At 40.7% G+C, this 12,060-nt stretch overlaps 1 protein-coding gene across 1 annotated transcript; it reads right to left on the bottom strand.

The window, feature by feature from the left end:
• Positions 1 to 6,875: 6,875 nt before the first annotated feature.
• LOC143131740 (U5 small nuclear ribonucleoprotein 40 kDa protein-like) lies at positions 6,876 to 9,922 on the bottom strand. Its single transcript, XM_076291349.1, has 2 exons — positions 8,954 to 9,922; positions 6,876 to 7,374 (listed from the first exon to the last, which is right to left on the bottom strand). Exons 1-2 carry the CDS (start codon positions 9,736 to 9,738, stop codon positions 7,116 to 7,118), a joined length of 1,044 nt encoding a protein of 347 aa, XP_076147464.1. The 5' UTR covers positions 9,739 to 9,922; the 3' UTR covers positions 6,876 to 7,115.
• Positions 9,923 to 12,060: the final 2,138 nt, after the last annotated feature.

Genomic DNA, 12,060 nt, shown 5'->3' with positions numbered 1-12,060 from the left:
ACCTGCCCAACTGTCTCTGCAAAGCCCTTTTACCCAACAGGGCCCTGGAGTTTAGCACGCATGAGGTAACCTAAGGTTGCACATCTCTCTATCTCGCACAGACTGCTGCTGATTTGTCATCCTGGACAAGCAAGGAGGAGCTTTACCTGCTGCTTACGTTGAGGGCTAACACAACTTTATCTGTGCTTATCCAAATTGATCAGAACAATCTGATCACATATCTAATTGTTGAGCCATTAGTGAAAGATTTACTTGTGGGGAGAACGGGGTAAGTTGAGCGTATGGGTAAGATTAGGCACATAAACAAATTTTATCATGTGACAGCATTTTAAGGAAGAGGGAGTCATTATTTACAATCTGTGGAAAGGTACGGCATGTAGCAAATGTGGTAAAAAAAATATGTGTGTAAAACTAGGCCTATAATTTTTTGCTCTCTAAGTGGATTCTATTCATGTCCAGAATTAGGGTGATTTAAAGAAAATGGGAATAGAACAACCTTCAGATGCATTACACCTCAATTGGTTCACTTTTAAGCTATGATGTGAGGGCTAACTAGTTCTTGTATTGCATCTGTAAGATTAACTTTGCCTTGATTTTGTGACCTCATTCTATATGGTTCCTTAGTGTTACTAAGCACTAAAGAGACTAGGCTGCAAATTAGTCTGACTTATTTAAGTGAATTAAATGGGCAAATTCAAAGGTAAACAGGCAACAAAAAATTGTATAGGCCTAAACCTGTCTTGGCAAGATTTCAGTTGAATCTATTTGCCAAATGCTCAGTTAAGTGTTTGTTACTGTTTGTAGAAATGAAATGATTGTTTTAAGAAAATAAAAATGTTTTACCTGAATTCTTTGTTACCCCACACCTAGGCTAATCTTACCCCATACCCTCATAAGTTGTTGGTTACAGAAGTTGTAGAATTTGAATTTTTGTTTGGTGTGAAGGTTACAAAACAAAACCTCTTTGACACATTAGAATGATAAAAAATTTAAATGGCTCCATTTACCCAGTTCTACCCTATGTCTGATTGACACCAATAAATATTTGGCAAAACTACACATATAGCCAGAGAGGTTTTGGGTAAACGTGAAGAATCATTAAGATCACTGTTTACAAAGGGTGGCAGTGTTTCTGGGGTTTCTGTGTTTCGGCATTCTTGAATAGCATAGGGTAATGTGTTTCATTAATGTTTGTGCTTGTTGTAAAAGTGATACATCCAAATTACCAGACCGTTTGCTCATTATGCCTTTAATGCCAGGCAGATTTCCGTTAATTTCTCATAGCATTTCTAGCTGTTAGCATTTATCTATTCTCATAATATTGCTTCTGAAGTCCACAATATGGCGTGGCGTGTGACTCTTGTTTCTCGTGTCACATTGTAAATTGGAAAGTAAGTATGAGTCCATTTCAGTATTTGTCAATATGAGACAATTTTACCACCAAGATGGCTATAAAAAACTGTGGTAGAAATAAATTACAATATATCACAGAATCAAACCACAAGGCTTTATGTATCATAAAAGGTAAAGAATCCCAATAAATATCATGATCGTATCATATTGTCACCCTTTGTAAACATATGCCAAAAACAGTCTCAGCCAATCAAGATGGTGCTTCAGGAGCATGAAACTGTGATTTTATTGGCTGTTAAGTTTGAATATTAACAACCTTTTGTGAAATGGCAAAATAACCGCTGACTATACCTTTAACGTTTCAAACCATTTTAGGGCATTCCTTTAACTAGGCCAACAACTAGGTTTTATACACTGGCGTATGATTGAGTCATAACATAGGCTAGGTATCACAGGTTGGAAAAATGTACTGTTACTTTATAAAAAGTTATTTTTTATAATAATTGAAGATTTGTACAATAAAGTGCTAGCAAGTTACATACAGCTAAATCCATGGTGTGTCTGCTGTGTAACATGGATTATGAAGAATGATGCTAATAAAATATCATAAAATATAATCAAATATCATAAAATCTCTACTAAGAAAATATTTCTCAGTATAAAATTTTTACAGTAAAAAAAAGCCTTGATAGAATGCACAAAATAGCACTACACAAAACACAGATTTAGTTTTGGATTCCCTCCGAACAGTACAGTAAAAAATACCATAATTTAAAAAAGCAAACCATAGTTTTACCCTTCACTAGACACTGAGATTAACATGCCAGGGTCAGAGCTCTGGATGAGGAAGTGTGTGGGTAGCTAGTGTGCATCCACAGCATGTTACCATACGGCCATAAAAGATGAAGTCATGTTCCCCTGTATTGCTTTGTAGGTTAAAGGAAACAGACCTGGAAAAAAACAACCAGTTGACTTGGTCGCTGAGCACTGTAAGAAGTCAGTTACAGAGGCGGTCAAGTCCAATAGACTACACTGTATGTGTGGAGGCTTTGTGCAGAGATATTTCAGTATTTAATAAGTGTATTTTGCTCGTTTGTTTGTATTTTCACTTATTTTGCTTTGATTGCTCAATAAACAGACAGGAAATAAAACAATAGTATCTAGTGAAAGTTCATAAGCCACACACCTACTCTCATGACAAATATCCTTTCCTTTAAGAGATCCCTGCTGTAGCTATACCTTTTCTAAATGAGATGAGCAAGAACCATTTTCTAAGAATAACACAGAACTCATAGCCATACAGTATAGCCACATTGGAATAAGCTAGATCAGTAAACAATCATAGCCTACAAATTCGGATAAATTAACATGCACACTCACAATATGCTAAAACGTTGGGAAATATGGCATATTAAATTACATAGTAGGCCTATCTTGAAATATAGGCCTACTATTGAAATATACTTCACAGAATGTGATAGTAGCCTATCTGTTGTTATCTAGGCAATAAAACTAAACATTAATTGACTGATATAATTCAATTTGGCCTCACATAAACATTTAGACTGGACTAGACTACTTAATTTTAAAACATTAAGAGCACAAACAGTTTCGAGGAAAGATAGAGATATTATGGATTTAAACCAGGAAGTCTAGCTTTTGCGACCAAACACAACCTAAAGACGAGGTAATGTGAATCCCCGTTTTGACAACAGTAACCTAGAATCACGTGATGCAACATAAACCAGGGTTCACATTGTGAAGAAGAATGAACTGTCCACCGGTACTGAACTAGGTTATGTGACAGTCGTCATGTTTCAGTTTTGTTAAACTGTCTATAGCAACGACCTGATTCATGTGCACCACAGTCTCGTTCGAATATGAATGACGGACCTACCTTTCTTGCGGCCTATGTGCCCGAATCCGGCAGTTTAAGAATAATTCAGTTCTTCCCGAGTCCGCACTGTAGCCTGCAAAAGATTCAGTGTCGCAAATATGTCGCTTACAATTCATTCAGCCACACATTTGCGGGCGTGAGGGGCCTGTCATTAGATCGATTTACTAAACAAACTGAAAGTTGGGTGGGGATGTTAAACAGTAACTAGCCTCAATAAAAAAGAAAAAGCATCTGTGGACGTTTGTTTATAGGTTCATATGCGCTGAACGTGTTGCTATAGTCGTTCTGTTTAGGCTATAGACTGACAAAAAAAATAGATTGCCTATTTTATTTAGCCTAGGCTACTAGTTTGTGGGTTCTTTATGCCTATCAGAAAATAATTTGGCTGAAACGGTTTCTGTGTCATTCGGATGAGACTTAGGCTACTACATAGGCCTGATTTGTGACTAACCTATACCCTATTGTAATAGTATGACAAGTCACAGGTAGACTGCATTGCAAGTGGTTGGTCCAAAGGCCTATGTAACCACATCTCCCAAGACCATTAGCCTATTAGTCGGACCATAGTAGCAGTTTCACTTGAAGACGACAGATGGCGCGCGCGTATTGAGGCTCTTTCCAAAACGGACACTCGTGGCTGCTGAGGCCACTCTACTGAAGAGGTGGACTAACTGCAGTTATGGGACAGGGACAAAACACCTGTTATAGCCTACTGCAGTTTCTTCGAAGTACGGTAACTGTAGTAGGCTACTAATATAATATGTAGGCTAATGTAGCACTATGTTCTAGTAGTACTATGCAGTTTCATGTCCAAAATACTGCAGTTCTACCTTAAAGTGCAATACAATGTAGTTGCAATGCAATTTATTCATGTCAAAAATACTGTATGCATATGAATTGCATATCAATTCATATAAATGGCAAGGAATTCCTTTTTTTGTAAGGGAGTGCTGAGCTGAGCAGAAAATCAGAGATGTTATAATTGTAGAAGAAAACAATACATATTAAAAACCTCCAAAAAATTGTTTTGGATACTTTGGGAAATATACAGCGGGGAAAATAAGTATTGAACACGTCAACATTTTTTTCAATAAGTATACTTCCAATGTGGCTAGTTGCATGAAATTTTCACCAGACATTAGTATTAACTCAGATAATCCACCCATATAAAAAAAATCCAAACATTAAATTCCATAGGTAGAGTTATGTGTAATAAAGTGGAATGCCACAGGAAAAAAAGTATTGAACACACCTGCTAAAATTTCTTAAATACTTTGTGGAAAAGCCTTTATTCATAATGACAGCTTCTAGGCATTTCCTGTATGACGAAACTAATCAGTCACAGTATTCTGGTGTGAGTTCTTTTAAACAGATAGTCCTATAATATTGAAGATTCCAGGGGTCCATCTTGTGAATCTTGATCTTTAGTTAACTTCCAAAACTGTTCAATTGGATTGAAGTCAGGGCCTTGATTTCCTTTCTCTGAAACCAATTGAGCTTCCTTTGCTGAATGGTTTGGATCATTGTCCTGCTGGAAGGTCTAGCCATGTCTCATCCTCATCATCCTGGTGGATGTAAAGATTCTCCCAGAACAAAATGACTCCATTCATCATTCCTTCAACTGTATGAAGTCTGCTAGTACCATGAGATGAAAAACAGCCCACACCATGATGCCACCACCTCCAAACCTCACTGTTGGGTGATGCACAGTGCCATTTCTCCTCCAAATATGGTGTGTAGTATGACATCCGAAAAGTTCAATTTTGCTCTTGTCTGACCAGAATACATTCTCTCAGTATTTCATAGGATTGTCCAAATGTTGTGTAGTAAACTTTCAACAAGCTTTGACATGTTTTTCTTCAGCAATAAAGTCATGCGGAATGAGCGTGCATAGAGGCCATGGCGGTGGAGTGCATTACCTATGATTTTCTCTGTAACAATTGTACCTGCTGCCTCCAAGTCTTTCTGGAGCTTTTTACGAGTGGTCCTTGGCTCTTGGGCTACTCTTCTGACTATCCTTCCGTTTTCCTGGTCAGAAATCTTGCAAGGAGATCCTGTGCATGGCCAGTTGATGACGCAGTGATGTTCCTTCCACTTGCAGATAATGGCTACAGTACTGCTTGCTGGATGATTCTGAAGTTTTGAAGTACATCTGTAACCAGTTCCATTGATATGTTTTGCAAGAATAAGGTTGTAAAGGTCTTGGGAGAGCTCTTTGCTTTTACCCATCATGAAATGTTTCTTGTGTGACACCTTGGTAACAAAACCCTTTTTATAGCTTACCAGTATGTACTAACCCAGTTTATATCAATTTGCATAGATAGGAGGGATAATTTCTCTAACTACATTCCACTTTTTTACTCATAACTCTACTTTTAGACATTAATGTTTGGATTTTTATATATGTGTGGATTACCTAAGTTAATACTAATGTCCGGTGAAAAATTCATACGAATAGCCACACTGGAAGTATACTTACTGAAAAATTGTTTGACGTGTTCAATACTTATTTTCCCCGCTGTAGCATGTTGCCCCTTTTACTTTTTCATTATTATGTATGTGAAGCTACATGTCATGATTTATTTACGTTAACATTTGAATTTCTTGTAGGTGAGGCCTAATAGACCCCCATATTTATATAATGTCTTCTTTGCGATTTTCTGCGTTTTACTGCTTAATGCTGCTAATATCAGTTTCACGTTTATGATTAAAATTATAGTTCCTGTAAACCAGAATTGCAGATTTCTCTGGAAACACCTTGTATAAGTTAGAGAACTACTCTTGAAAACATGTGGCACTGAGAGTGGGACATCATAATACAGTACACACAGTATGTAAAGTGCCTAATTGCAAATTCAAATAAAATTCTGAAACTTACTCCCTCCACCAGTTTTTGATTGGCAATGAAAACAACAAAGATGTTGTGAAGATTTCACTGAAGTACTTCAGTGTTTCCGCTAGATTTTTTTTAACAGTGGCGGCAGCCCACGTTGAATGGGTTCAATAGGTTCTCCTTAGCCTGTGCTACACCTTTCCACCAAGTTGTGCGAAAATTTTAGTTTTTGCAATGTTGACAAACATGCGTAGCACATAGCTCTTGATAGCGCATGCCACTTACGTCTATAAAAACAATATATTTATGGAATAAAACTAGACAGGTACCTCGGATTAGCAATACTGCTTATTGTTAAACTGCAATTTTCAGCAGCCAGCGGAGAGCATGTAGCCTACTATGCTTCCGGACAATATTTTGCGTCTCCCCTAATTCTGAAGCAGTGGCACCGCTAAATGAAGAGGAAACACTGAGAAGAAAGTTAATGTTTTAAATAGGCTACATCAATACAATAATATGTGAAGTGAAACTGGACGGGCCATAATAACCTCTGACTAGTTTTAGGCTACGTATTGTTAAATTGCAATGTGAGTGGCAGCCAGGAGGGGAGGATACGTCGGCAGGATTATTTAAAAAGCAACTGCAACTATTGTGCGTCTGCCCTGATTCTGATACGGTGGTGGTATTAATTAAACCGTGGCGGGCCGCCATGCTGAAATAAACGTAGAGGAAACACTGTACTTGGTTAGCTATTCCCAACATGACAGAATAATACACCTAAATTGGTATTTTCTTAGCAAGTTTATTCAAAGATGTCAAAAACATCCAAGTTTACAAGACTTTTATAAAAGAAAAGCTGAGATTGCCTATGTAAAAGTCAAGTGTCTTCCATTCTCTCATATACACACATGGCATTGCGTACACACATACGTACACACACATGTACACAAACACACACACAGGTCTACTGAACACATCGCCAAATGTCCTTCAACGGCTGTCCCTCCATTTTGCAAAGACATGTCATCAGTCTTACTGGATCTCTCCCATGTACAGTCGTTTGTCACTGGAGCAAGACAGCACAATAGGCTCCTCAGGGTGAAAGCTGACCTCATTGACTGACCCAGCATGACCCGGAAGTTTGTAGAGAATCCTGCGGGACGTGGTGTCCCAGACGTACACAAACCTGTCAGCGGAGCCAGCAGCAATCTTACTGCCATCCGGAGACCAGGAGCAACGCAGAAGGTTCTTTTCAAAGTTGTGAACATTCCCTTGGAAGACCTTCACACACCTACAACAACAGTAACAACATACTTCAGGAAAATGTTACTTTGCTATAAAGTATAGACTTTGACAAATGCAAAGGTAGCCTAAATACAGCTATAAAAGACAAAAATGACAATTACAAGATTGTGTGGCTCACAAACAGAATCAGAAAAGACTATATAAAACAACTATTCTACATTTCTGGTTATTTAGTATATTTAAGGTTTTGGTATCCATGGAGTCTCTTTACCTTGCATGCCATTCTAAATTTCTAAGTATTTTAGATATTCTACACTGGACAGAAATATAAATGCAGCACTATAGTTTTCATTCCCACTTTTTTTTAACGAGTTGAATTAAAAGATCTAGTGAAAGGAGTTGTAAAAGGCTGCTGAAAAGGCAAGCAAATGGCTACGGCTGAGGCACTCACAGACGTTTGGGGTCGTGTTATAACCTGAATTAACTCTAGTAAAACTAGTCACTGTGTTTCAGGGGTATTTGTTGGTGTCTTTGGTTGTGTCTACCCAATGTGTGGAGGGGGGTGGGTCTGGGACAAGAAACACCACTGTTGAGCCTTCTTATGATGTCATGGGTCTAATTCAGTGAAACGACGAAGGAAGGTGCCTTCTTGATAACCCCCAGTAAAATGCTCGTGAAGGCTGTTCTGTTCGTGTTTTTTTTTTTTTTTTTTTTTTTTGCCGTTTTGGTTCTTCGGGTGGTCACAGAGCCAGGCTACTGGCTTTTCTAAGAGCCCACATCAACGGGGCATAAGCATTTACTAAAGAAGCCTACTTGTTGCTCTGTTGGTATTTCCTCTATGTTGATTTGGTAGTGGCGGCCCCCCACGGTTTAATTTTCTTCCCCCACAGTATCAGAAATGGGGCAGATGCACAGTAGTCGCAGTTGCCTTTCAAAATTCATTGTGCAGACCTGTTGTAGATTCTCCAAATATACAGCTCAATCACAACTGAAAATAATGCCTCATTGTGTGTGAATAGAGGTGAATACATATAACTGTTTGTGTTGCAGCGAAGTGTCAGTTGTCAGTTCCGTGGGCCGGGGGGGCGATGGGGGTTCGGACAGGCCTGCCCCCACTGCTTAAAAAAATCCTAGAGGAAACACTGTCTCTGCATTTATCCCAATCCGTGAATTAGTGAAACACACACAGCACACAGTGAGGTGAAGCACACACTAATCCCGGCGCAGTGAGCTGCCTGAATCAACGGCGGTGCTCGGAGAGCAGTGAGGGGTTAGGTGCCTTGCTCAAGGGCACTTCAGCCGTGCCTACTGGTCGGGATTCGAACCGGCAACCCTCCGGTTACAGGTCCGAAGTGCTAACCAGTAGGCCACGACTGCCCCTACGGCTACGGGCAGCACATTTTGGACCGTGAAGGAGGGCCTGGGTACAACATCTGGCGCGTTTCTGACTGCCATCAGCCATTTATAAAGAGTAAGACTTAGACTTTCTGACTGCCATCAGGCACTTATGCAGACTAAGACTAAGACTTCTTCTATGGGTATATTTAAACCAAGAAAATAAAAAACATGAAAGGCTCTATTTCAAACTAAATATTGTACAGTATACAAGAACGTGGTGTCCTCACCTCTCCTTCGGAGCAAATGGCCGGACATCCCATACCCGCACGGTGTTGTCCATGGAGTTGGAGAGCAGGTAGGATCCCTCTGCGCTAAGACAGAGTCCTGTAACGGAGTCCCCGTGACCTTGCATGCTGTATATCAACTTATTTTGTCTCAGGTCCCAAACCTTAATGTCATTATCAATGCCTCCGGACATGATCTGGTCGCTGGTGTCGTTGAAGGTGACGCTGAGCACCTGGTAGGTGTTCTGAAAAGTGTGAACTGATGCCTTCTTTCGGATGTCCCACAACTTCACGGTGCCATCGTCGCTTCCCGTGCACACCAGCTGAGGGCCACGGCGCGCAGGGTAACAAGAGTTAACGAAGGAGGTATGGCCTTTCAGACGTTTCACACGCTCACCTGTCTCTGCGTCCCAGATACACACCGTCTTATCGGTGCTGGCGGAGAACAGCAGACTCCCGTCTGTGTTGTACTGAAGTTCCATAACTGCTCCACTGTGTCCCTTTAGCGTCGCGTAGTTCTCGCAGTCTCCATACACGTTCCACATCAAGATGAGGCGGTCATAGCCGGCCGAGGCTAGTGTGGCTCCATTGGGGTGAAATTTGCAGCCGTAAATCTCCCCATCATGCCCAGAGAGTAGCATGATCGGAGCCTCGAGGCTGGAACAGCGCGGAGGTCCCGTAGGCATGAGTTGTTGGGACTGCACGGCGGCTACAAGCTCGTTGCGCGGCCTCTTCACAGCAGCTGGGACCACTGCCATATCGGCAGCACGTTTCTTGGGTTCAATCATTACTGCACAAACAGCCTGGCACTATTACCTCGTTTGTCTTCTGTTAGGATGACTTATATTGTCAAAACCTCAATTCTACTCTTACGTACACGCTAACACAGCACCATTCATTCACCTCGCACCATAGACTGTATGCCTCGCATAATTATGAACAGTATTTCCGGGTCAACTCAACAACTTCCAGTTGCTCATTTATTTTTTATCAGAGCCCTCCGAGAATGTTTTTTTATTTATAAAGTCACATAAACTGTGAACATAGAAGAAGGTGAAAGCACGGAGGCCATTACTTTTTATTATTTGTTTTACTATAACTCGACCGGAAGTTGAGCCAGCTCAGACCCAGAGCCCGTCTTCGGAGAGCCTTGCCACTCCGTATAAGTCCCATTGTACCGAATTTTGGTTGCAGTTCCACCAGATTTCCACTGGGGGCGATCGCCATGAGTGCAGAATGAATGGGAGTCAATGGAGCTAGGCGGCTAAATTTGTCTCTTTCACCTGATTGTCGTTGACAAATCTCAGATTTGATTGTAGTTTGTATAACTTCAACATGGGTTATAGGTCAAAAGTTGAATGAACGAGTACTTATGTCCTTTTGATTTCTTACAGTTTGGGTTGTTGTTGCCCATAACACGCTAGCATTGTGCTAATGAGTGACGTCATTGACACATTTGAAAGGCTTTTTAGAACAATTAAGTCACTTTAAAAAATATAATACTTTACAAGTGTATTTTCTTTGCCTCCCCTTTCGAATACAATATTCAAATTACTTGAAAAAAAAATTATATCCCGAGAAAAGTGGATTTTGAGGGGTACAGCTCCATAGACCTCCATGCATTCTGCACTCGTGGACGAGCGCCCTCATGTGGAACTACAGAAGGAACTGCAACCAGTTCAGAAACCGGAAGTTTTCCGAGAGTGGCAGTTCTCCCCTTATTAGACATTCTCTGGCCTTGCCAAAAATGGTTGATTACGAACAGGGGGTCAACAGCGTGCAGATTAGCTTCGGCATGTTAGCATACGCCATTTTCAAGTATGGCGCCGCATGGAGCATTTGGAACCAGCTCCGTGCACGAAAGTCCGTGTTGGGCACGAGCTCTCATGCGCGTACATGTTGATGGGCGGGTACCTATCCGGCGGCTACAGCCAAACGTTATTCAGTGCGTATTTCTTGAGGAGCCTATGGGAAGACGTGTAGCCTTTATTATGGTTATTTGATCATATGACAAATAAAGACAATTGTATTGATCTTCTTTCGTTGTTGTTTGTCCCGAACAAAAATAGCCTAAACATGATTAAAGACAATAAATTACACAACAGAGGCATTAAGCCCTTGTCTCGTTACACCATGGGTCTCCAACACGTTGCTCTCAATAGCCGCCCCCTTTGAAGCTTGCCAGAGGCTGAAGCACTAGGCTACTACACTGAAACACAATTATTGCCGCGAGGAAAAGTAAACCATGCATAATTAAAAAAATAACTCAATTTAGGCTACTTCGCTACGCAATAAGGTTATATTAGAGAACAGCGCAAAAAAAAAGAGCACAGCGCACGTTCAATGAATGAGTGAAAGGCCTAGCTTGTCTCGCAATAAACAGCTGGAAATTCCAACACTTTTCAACTACACGAAACTTTACAGTGATCATCAAATACCCTCTAGATTTAAGTGCACATCAGTCTCAACATTTAACTATATAATAAAAGTCCAAAAGTAAATTAAATCCCATACCAAAACCGAAAATCGTCTGCTTTTGATAGCCTGGTATGGCGCTCCAAATGTCTCACAATAAAACGCACAATGTAAGAAATAAAGGTCTGCCTCGAATAAGCCTACCCCAAATAAATACCTGTGCTTTGCGCAGCCTAAGTAAATAGCAGACCCCGGACATAATTTAGGATTTACGGAAAGTATGCAATCATATGTTGGACGCCTGGCGATGTTCTGGCCGTCTACTGTGCCTCTGACTCCGCTGCCTCATTTGGATGGTTACTCGACAGGTGAGCGCGAAGATTGGATGTCGTGGATGCGTAAGTAAACTGTTTTTGCTGAGTCCGCAGACTACATTCTCTTTAACGGTTACTTTACCATCTGCGGTGTACAACCCAAAGTAAAGACATTTTAGATGAGTTGGGGACGGAATTGTCCGCTCAGGCTGGGCGTTCTGTGCGTTATCTTCCATTTTCAAAACAGGGTGGCTGTTGAGGGCTCTGGCTCCAGTCATTATTGTGGCTACTGGCTATTAGGCCTATTGGCTTGATTTGGTCATGGGCCAACGCTAGAATACGTCCGCTATGAGATGGCAATAAAATAAAACACAAACTAAT

This window comes from Alosa pseudoharengus, unplaced genomic scaffold (assembly GCF_046254945.1).
Source record: "Alosa pseudoharengus isolate Yale_2024_CS ecotype anadromous, Long Island Sound unplaced genomic scaffold, YU_APseudo_1.1 YU_APseudo_1.1_scf_18, whole genome shotgun sequence".
NCBI classification, from domain to species: domain Eukaryota; kingdom Metazoa; phylum Chordata; class Actinopteri; order Clupeiformes; family Clupeidae; genus Alosa; species Alosa pseudoharengus.
The sequence above is the reverse complement of the archived record's forward strand: the minus strand, read 5'-3'. Positions and strand labels throughout refer to the sequence as shown.

Bases quoted from the DNA above. Each gene is read 5' to 3' on its own strand.
- LOC143131740 (XM_076291349.1), bottom strand. From the start codon at position 9,738: ATGATTGAACCCAAGAAACGTGCTGCCGATATGGCAGTGGTCCCAGCT. The intron at 7,375-8,953 runs GTGAGGACACCA...CTGTTGTTGTAG, and splicing joins CCATTTGCTCCGAAGGAGAG to GTGTGTGAAGGTCTTCCAAG.